Here is a 9919-nt window from a genome sequence, read left to right as displayed (position 1 = left end):
CCCGAGGAGGACGCTCCAAGTGGGCTTGTTAAGCCCGCTTGTGACGCGTTGGAGGTGGACTGTCGAGGAAGAGGAGTGTCGGTATTGCGGTGAGCCGTTCTCCCTATCTTCGGCGGCCGAGGTGGGATCGCAGGGGAAGAGGCGTGATGGTATTACGATACGCCACTCTCCCTATCCCCTGCGAACTTGGCGGGGCCGTTCCGCTGTAGCGGCGTTGGTGGGGCTGCAGAGGAAGAGGAGTGTCGGTGTTACGATGTGCCGTTCTCCCTATCCTCTGCAGCCGAGTTGTGGTTTTGCGGCAGAACCATAGACCTGATCTGTCGCCGGGCGCCGGGGAATTTTCTGGCGTCCGTGGCTTCCTTGTGGCGGGCTCGGGGGGGTCCGCTACAGTGCAGAACGGAGGCCGAGGAGGAAGGCGCGTCGAACCATCTGGCGCGCCTAACGTGAAGGGCCTTCGGGCATTCGCGAAGGAGCCGCTCGTAGGCGGCTGCCGCCGGTGGGGTCGCGGATGCGTACGCAAGCGTTCCCGTAACCCCACCAATAGGGCGGCGAGGTGGCATATGGGGGGTTTTTAGTGGGTATACCGTGGGCCTCATTAGCCTAGACGGGAGTCCCACATAACCACTCGGGTCACCCCTCGCACCCGTGTGGTATGGAATGCATTTTCCCCCCTAAAAAAAAAAAAAAGGTTAGAACTGTTACCCTACAGAAAAAGAAACTGCTACCATAAAAATAGGTTAGGTTAGGTTAGAACTGTGACCCCCCACAGAAAAAACTGCTACCAGAAAAGTAGGTTAGGTTAGGTTAGAACTGTGAACCCTCGGAGAAAGAAACAGCTACCAGAAAAGTAGGTTAGGTTAGGTTAGAACTGTTACCCCCAGAAAAATAAAAGGTTAGGTTTATTGCGTGGTATTGGTTTTGTATATTATATTATTTCAACGTTATATCTTTTTATACTTATCATAAACGATATTATATGTAAAGTTCATTATACGTTATAAAATTATAGAATTCATTGTTATACGTATCACACGTTATACTTATTGCTTAAGCGACTGGTAAATATCAAATGATATTTCGTACATAAGTTCGGAAAAACTCATTGGTACGAGCCGGGGTTTGAACCCGCGTAGTCTTTATAAAAATACGAAAAGCGCTGGTGGCCTAGCGATAAGAGCGTGCGACTTGCAATCCGGAGGTCGCGAGTTCGAACCCCGGCTCGTGCTCGTGAGTTTTTCGGAACTTATGTACGAACAATGATATTATATATAGGTTTATATAGGTATTATTATAGATAGGTTATACTCATACATGAGGAGCACAAAAAATACTTATTTCTGTACCTACGAAGAAACCTGTTATTTTTGATTATTTTTCTCATTGCATCCATCTTTGTCACACTCGTTGTTAAACATAAGGTCGTCTCTTTCTCTTTCGGTATGCGGGAGCTCGTTGGCACGTGCACGTTTCTCGCTTGTCCAGCCACGTCTAAAAGCAACTTGTCCAATTTGTCACAAGTTAAGCGCTTCAATTTTGAAACGCCTATAGGTAACCTATCTTGAGTTATAAATCATTGTGTACGAAATATCATTTTCACCTCAGCAGCTCGAACAAGGGTACTTTGATTCTTAAAAACAGTGAGCAAAATGCGATTTTGCTCACTGAGTGAGACAAAATGACATTCAAGTGACCTTTATAGTCAAATGTCATTTCAACATGCTAGGTCTAATAAAAGTTCGAAATACTTGGGTTCTATTATCTCTGTCCCTTTCACACTGTTAGCAAAAAGAAACAGACAAAAAAAAGTTAAAACGACATTCAACGGTATATTCACGGTTTATAATAGACCCCCGAAAAACTTCAGACCGCATCGTTCCAAACCACGTACGAGTATGAATTCTTAATAATTAATTAATAAAAATAAAGTTTAAGATTTGATAAAAACTGATAAAATACTATATTTTAGGTATTTTATTGTACAATTAAAATAATGAACTTAAAAAATATCACGATCATCACGCAAAATTAATTATTTTACTTTTAAGAATTTCTACCATAGTTGACAAATAGTACGTATCCGCAATTCGGACCGTAGATACAAAGAAAGATTACAAAGATTTTTTTTACACAAAAAAAGTTGTCGATTGAAGTGTCAGTTAATATTTGTTATTTCTATATTATTTTACTGGAATTTATTATTACGTTTTGTTTTTGTGTTCCATTGCGGTAATTAAATTTAATTGTTTGTATATCTTAAGTAAACATGAGAGATGAAGAAGGATTACATTTTTCAAGTTGTCTAATAGGTATGTTCTCACTGCTTAGGTGAAAAATGTTGTGTACTACAAGAGATCAAAGTTATTTACATCCCGTGCGCTTTTGAGTCCCTTACTTCGCTTGCACGGGACTCAAAATAAGCACTCGAAGAAATATCAAACTTTGATCACTTGTTGTACAAATAACTATTGATATTTACCAGTCGCTTTTCGGTGAAGGAAAACATCGCGAGGAAACCGGACCGGACTAATCACAATCAATAGTTTACCCTCTGGGTTGGAAGGTCAGATGGCAGTCGCTTTCGTAAAAAACTAGTGCCCACGCCAATTACTGGGATTAGTTGCCAAGCGGCCCCAGGCTCCCATGAGCCGTGGCAAAAATGTCGGGACAACGCGAGGAAGATGATGTACAGTTATTTCATCAATAACGTACTGCAAGATAGGCTACAATAATTAGGAAAACACCATTTCCTTATCAGTTTGCCTAAAAGTAAGAGCGTAACACCTCTAATCAAATCAATCCGGGCAGTCAAAAGACTGTACTCCCGGTATATTAATAAATCCTCGTTGATAGGTATCGAAATCTGAGTTATTACGCATCAGATTAGCAAGAATTTTCTCTTGAGCCAGCGGGTGCCAAGAGCCTAGCGTGCAATGGCGGTCCTTGTGCGCCGAGTAGTAGTGGCAGCGTGTTGTGGCGCGCGAGCTAGGCACGTACTCGAACACATGAACGTTCGCACAACGGTGCAGTGCGAACCATATTCCTGGAAACAGAAACATAGTTATCATATACGAGGGGTGTTCAAAATATTCTCGGTATGAGAATGAAAACAAACAAGTACGAAAAGTTTGATATTTTTATTTTTCAATATACTCCCCCCCTATGTTCATACACTTAAAAGATCGATCAATTATTTTTTTTAATCCTGCATAAAAATATTTTTTATCTTTGGTGTAAAAATGCTCCTCCACTGCCGCCTTCAATGCTTCATCATCGGAAAATTTATTTCCACGCAGATCCTTTTTAAGATTGGGGAACAAAAAGAAGTCGCTGGGGGCTAAGTCCGGACTATACGGTGGGTGAGTAATAGTTTCAAACCCACATTCAACAATAGCTGCCTTGGCAATATGAGCAGTATGGACGGGGGCGTTGTCATGCAGAAGCATAACACCTTTGGTTAACTTTCCTCGCCTCTTTTCTTTGATTGCATCCTTTAATTGACGTAGAATGTTAGCGTAGTACTGTCCTGTGATATTTACACCTTTTTCTTTATAATCGATCAGTAATACTCCTTCACAATCCCAAAATATCGTGGCCATGACCTTGCCAGCTGAAGGGATGACCTTGAACTTCTTGGGATGAGCTGAACCCTTAATGTGCCACTGCATGGACTCTTGTTTACTCTCTGGGTCATAATGATGAACCCAGGTTTCATCTCCAGTAACTATTCTTTGCAGCACCTCATCAGGATTTTCACCGCACAGGTCAATAAAATCGGAACAACAAGCTACACGCATGTCTTTTTGAAGCCGAGTCAGCATTCGCGGAACCCATCTTGCACTTACTTTTGACATATTAAGATGGTCATGGATAATATCATGTACGGTACCAATAGAGAGATTGGTTACTTGTGCTATAGATTTTACCTTCACTCGACCATCTTCCAATATAAGTTTTTCCACTTTATCAATATTTTCTTGTGAAGTAGCTACTACAGGCCGGCCAGGTCTAGGGTCGTCTTCAACACTCTCCCTTCCACGTTTAAACTCGCTTGACCACTTTTGAATGGTAGATAAAGAAGGAGCAGACTCACGGTAAACACAATCCATTTCCTCTTTTATGGTTTTTTGATTTTTACCCTGTTTTGTCAAGAATTTTATCACGCATCGATGTTCTAATTTAGTTAACATTGCCAATTCCCACATGATGTTCATGTTTGTTCAGCAATTGCAGAAAAACAAAAGAACATCTCGGTTCGAATTATACTTTTTTTTAATGTCAATGAATAAACCTTAGCGGCCAGTAACGAAAGAAATTTTAGAAGAGGTTGTAAGATATCAATACCGAGAATATTTTGAACGCCCCTCGTATTTACGTGGTAAACCGAATTCTAAGGCTGGCAAATAGTCAAATTGTATCTCTATCCTCACTATCACAAATCCTAAACGAAAGTGACGCAACCATATTTCCGCATAGGCATATAACAAGTTCAGTCTGCTGCTGCAGTAATGAAAAGACCTACACATAAGCACAACACACGCATGCATACCCTAAACACAATTATTAAGTAGCACATATCGCTTTATAAACAAATACAAATGTACATTAAAGACTTCTTAATTAACAAATACCTATGAAGCCAGACGATGGAGGATTTTTTCGAATTCGGTTAGGTGCGGAACTTTGTAACAAAGTCCATATTTCCCATAGTACTTGTGGATTCAACATGTGGACATCAGCATCTGGATTTAACTCCAAAAACCTGCAACAGGACAAACGCAAATTCTTCAATTGGTCTAAATATGTAAATGGCCCTGTTTTAAAGAAGTAATTACTTATCTTTCTGTAACTTGTTGACAAACATAGGAAAAATATAATAATAATAACAGCCATAAAATATACCATTCAATAAACAAAATTTATATTATATATTATTATGTTATTGTATCTTAATAACATAATAATATTATGTATTTAAAATACATCCTTAGACCTAACGCAACTTACCATGTTATACTGTAAACTACGCTCAGCGTATGCATGCCGCATCTAGTTTTAACCTTTCCGTGTACCCAATTGTAAACTTGTTTTGCATAGATACTGTGCATTACCGCTGCCCGCCTGGCGGGCGGTCGGTTATTATAAGGACTATTGTAAAACTACCTGTTTTAGTTAAGTTAAATTAAGTATTTATGTATTTGTGCGCTCTAAACGAAATTTAATATACTGTTCTGTATTTATCTCGTCAAGTGAATTGTAAAATTAAACCTAAAATTTTATTTTTGAAATTTGATACTTTTTATCATATCGTATATATATTTTTAAATGTATACTTACTTACTGTATAAAATTCAATTCAAGTCATGATCTTAAAAATCACAAATATATACAATACCTACATGTAAGTACATACCTCTTATACACTTGAAACAGAGGGTAGTCAGGTGACCGGTACCAGTCATCCAGGTTCGAAGAGTAATTGGCAGGATCCCATATTATGATCGAGATGTTGCAATACAGAGGATCCTCGAGGAAGTTGTATTCAGTCTTGGCCACAACCTGATACAAACCACCAAACACATAAGTAATAACAGTCTATGGTATACAGCTAAACTCAGATGGGTCGTGTGTATACCTTATAATAATGGTTAAATACAGTATCGCCGAACCTTCGGCTTTGGGTTTTGCTCTTCTAGAAAACCACCACGTTACTAAGGTAGGTACCTCACAACAAGCACAAGATGCCTTACGGCAGTTTTGTTGTAATTTATCCATCGGTGTCGAAAACACAAATTTTGGCATTTTTTAGTTCCAATTTTATCTTCTTTAGGAAAACTTTTTTAGAAAACTTCGTAAGATCGACATATTTCCATAACCATTGGTAAGTATTCTTAAATTAATAGTTAATTTGCCACCAAGGAGACCGTCCATTTCCTTAAGCACTTGGGCCTGAAATAAACTGAAGCATATAAATGTTTGAAACGGACCTCTAATGAAGTCTAATGAATCGTCATAATCTCTAGTGGAAACAGAATCACGATTTTCAACGGGAATCCTGCAATGTTAAAAACATGAACCTGGCAAGAAAACATATGCGCATACCTACCATGGGTACCTACTATTCCGCAATATTAGTGCGTAAAAAAAATAGACATAGTCTGACATGTAAATACAGGGTGGCCAATTTAGATCGGTCAGTATGGGAAAATCTGAAACTATAAGACATACGACGATCTCTTCTTAGGAACCGTCATCGATTTTAGTAACAAGAAAAACTGCATTGATACATTAAAAAAAAAATGTGTACTCAGCTCGGGAATCGAACCCGGACGTTTTGAAAAAAAATATCTAAAATTATTTCTATTTAGATATCGATTGTGTAGGTCTTAAGCAGTAAATGTTACTATGAAACATGATGTCTGAAATGAATAAAATGCATTGTATTCATATCCTTTAATTTATTTTAGTATGTTTTCGAAATGGCCACCATTTTTTTCAATACATTTTACATAAAAAAAATTAAATGTATGAATGCAGTTTTTCTTGTTACTAAAATCGATGACATGGTTCCTAAGAAGAGATCGTCGTATGTCTTATAGTTTCAGATTTTCCCATGCTGGCAGATCTAAATGGGCCACCCTGTATAAAACTGAAATCATGTTCTCATATAATATAATTAATGTTTTGATCTTGCTCGTGGTTCATTTGTATTTTCTAAGCCATACAGCCGTGCTATGTCCTTATAGCTCATATCATATCACATCGCAGTGTAACCACATATACAAATATACTTACTTGTGAATTAACGATACGAAATGTTGTTTTGGAACCGACATCTTCAGTGTAGTTTTCTGTAGGTGCATTGTTGAAACGTACGACCATATCGTGCGAGTCTAAATAAAAGAAATGCATTAATAATATCAAATATGGCATGCGGTAAGGCGGGTAAGGGAAAAAATCGCAACAAAAATAACAAGATTGGTGCCCTTAAAAGAGTTTTTATGACTAAGTAACCTGATTTCACCTGATTTGCGTCAACCTATTTATTGTGTCTTAGTCAATTTGTATAAGAATGTAAGTATGTACTACATTACTGGAACGAAGTTCCTTTTCGGATGGTACGGACTTGTTTCACGAAAACCCGTCACGGCCCTTTCTTAACTTCTTCCCAACCGAGTGTTACATGATAATGGATATGGCCACGGACACGTGTACCTACACGGACACATGGTCACGGACACGAACACGAACATGAACGTGAAAAGGATTTCCTCATATGAGATGTGAAAAGCAGGCAAGTCAACTTCCTTTCTTAACTTCGTTCCAACCAAGTGTTCCACGATCCTCACTATTCATTTTATTTACTTATTTATATGAGGTATATACCTACTTAACCTTTTGGACGCCAATGACCGATATATCCGCACCGTAGGTTCAACGCCAGACCGATTAATCGGTCACATATTACAGAGCAACATCGACCTACGTGCTTATACATAAAGTTCAACTTCAGTTTTAACACTTCAATGATGTGGCTGCTGAGTGAAGCTTTTGTGTTTGACACGGAGTGGAAAAGGTTAAGTGCTACTGAATTCATGAAATGGCCATTAAATGTGCATTAGGGCGTTTTTTTTTTGTTGTCCCCTACACTTTTTTTTCAAATTTGGGATTTTTTATGTTATTTCTACTCAGAATCACGAGCTCTTTCTATCCTAACAGGAGAAAAAAAGTGTCCCAAAATTTCCATACATTTTTCGATCTTTCCATTCCGCGACCGCCATACAAAGTCTATGAAAAATAGTGACGTAATAGAAATAAAAACCTTAGGACACTTTTTTCTCCTATTAGGATAGAAAGAGCTCGTGATTTTGAGTAGAAATAACATAAAAAATCCCAAATTTAAAAAAAAGTGTAGGGGACAACAAAATAAAACGCCCATTACCAATATAAAATAAACCTATTACTTGTATATTAAATACATTCCCTGAATAAAGATTATTTGTGATTATATGAAGACTTATTAATCAAACACATATATATAAGTTGTACAGTCCACTTCAAGAATATGTTTAAATAGGTACACTTTTGCACCATAGTACTTCTTTGTAATAAGCCGAAAAATGTAAGTATATATAGGTACCTAAATATCTTTGACGTGGACTGCATAGATTAATATATGTTATGGACGACTGTACACAGTCGTGTTACAGATGCGGTAAAACTGCAATGTTAACTATTGAATCAATCGGATTTCCCCTATCGGTGGTTTCACTTCCGCTATACAATAAAAATACCATCTTAAAAGGGCATATGTACCGTTCAAACCTTTATACTAATAAGACCTTTAGATGTTATTAATACAGGAGTATTATAAACTTCCGAGTATTGCTGACTAATTTCTCTGTCATCCGCCAGAACCATTTCCAATCACGACGATCGTGACAATCGAAAATCTAGTTGTAGTCAATGCAAGGCCCAATCAGTTTAAAACTATGCTTATAAGTACCTTATAAGCGTAAAGCCCTTGCTACACGGTCGCCGACAAGCCCCTCAGACCGCGTGGCCTTGGTCTGGACGGACCGTGTAGACAGTTGTTTCCAACAAAATTTGACCAAAACTGACCAAGGGCAGACCAAGGTCAGACGGTTAGAAGGCTTGTTGGCGACCGTGTAGCAAGGGCTATAATTGCAAAACTCGAATTCAGAGCAGACCCAAAAAAATAAAACATAATAATAGAGATGCATTGTTATTTATCGCGACGAACCTTGAAATGTGAGGCACTGAATGTCTTAATTTTCCCTTTGAGATTAGGAAATTTTAACCTACTTGCTTTTTATAACAACCTATCAAAAGGTCTCGTCTTTATTAAGTTTGTTTCAAAATACATGCGCATTAAATGTACCTAGTTATTTGTTTTACTAAGGCCTACTTGCACCATTTCACTAACCCGGGGTTAACCGGTTAAACCTGGAGTTACCATGTTTACCAGTACAATTTGACACTCGGTTAACGGTTTAATCACTTAACTCCGGGTTTGTGAGATGGTGCAAGTGGGCCTAAGGGGCAAAGTGGTTGTTTAACCTCTCGTGCTAATATTGAGACCCTGAGTCTAAAATGATACAAAATGAGCGCTATTAAATATCATATTAAGAATATTAATATTCAAAATCATTAATTCATTATTTAAGAGTCAATTCTACCAGCCATCATGAGGAAACAACTCAAATTTGCATCAACTTACTATGTTATTTTTGTGGATAAATAGAAACCAGACCAACTCGGTGAAATAGTATTTTATACAATCGTGATATAATGGAGAGCTTTTCAGTCGAGTACCGTGTTTAGGCAACGAAGCTTGCTGAGTTGCCTAAGGAAGGTACGAGATTGAAAAGCTTGATTATATCACTATTGTATACAATACTTTTTCTACGAGTCAACAAAAAAAATACTTAAAACTAGTAGAAGAATCATATATGTAGGTAAAAAAAACCAAAAGTATAGAGCTAAGATGCGCGAGCAGCCGCGATACCTTCATACTCGTACGCGACCCGGCCTCGCGCCCCGCGCCCCCGGCCGGTTGGTCAACGACACCTTCTCGTAACTCATGAGGCCCTGGTACTTGCTCCGCGCATTCGATTGTCAATTTCATTATAGTTGACTAAACTATATCGAAATAAATATTATAGTTGCCTAAACAGTATCGAAATGAATATTATAGTTGCCTAAACAGTATCGAAATGAATATTATAGTTGAGTTGGGGTCCCATAGTGAAAAAAAGTATGCGATTTAACTTTGGTATACGAAGTCTTAATTCAAGCATTGCAGTCGACGAGTAGAAAAACATAATTTTACAATCAATTATAACTAGTGGTTCTGTGAGATGTAGACCTTGCGAGCAGAGCTTAAAACTGAATAAATCAT

General features: G+C 38.2%; 1 protein-coding gene across 1 annotated transcript in view; it reads right to left on the bottom strand.

The window, feature by feature from the left end:
* Nucleotides 1-2757: 2757 nt before the first annotated feature.
* The window catches only part of LOC134660995 (beta-galactoside alpha-2,6-sialyltransferase 2), a 30541-nt gene continuing 23379 nt past the window's right edge, over nt 2758-9919 (bottom strand). Inside the window, exons 2-5 of the mRNA XM_063516890.1 lie at nt 6793-6890; nt 5411-5556; nt 4629-4759; nt 2758-3040 (exon numbers count right to left, since the gene is read on the bottom strand). Of these exons, the coding sequence (XP_063372960.1) occupies nt 2793-3040; nt 4629-4759; nt 5411-5556; nt 6793-6890 (623 nt within the window). The 3' untranslated portion in view covers nt 2758-2792. The remainder of the gene's footprint in view (nt 3041-4628; nt 4760-5410; nt 5557-6792; nt 6891-9919) is intronic.

The sequence above is a fragment of the Cydia amplana genome, chromosome Z (genome assembly GCF_948474715.1).
Source record: "Cydia amplana chromosome Z, ilCydAmpl1.1, whole genome shotgun sequence".
Classification (NCBI taxonomy): Eukaryota; Metazoa; Arthropoda; class Insecta; order Lepidoptera; family Tortricidae; genus Cydia; species Cydia amplana.
Note: the sequence above shows the minus strand (reverse complement) of the source record. Positions and strands in the feature narration are given on the sequence as shown.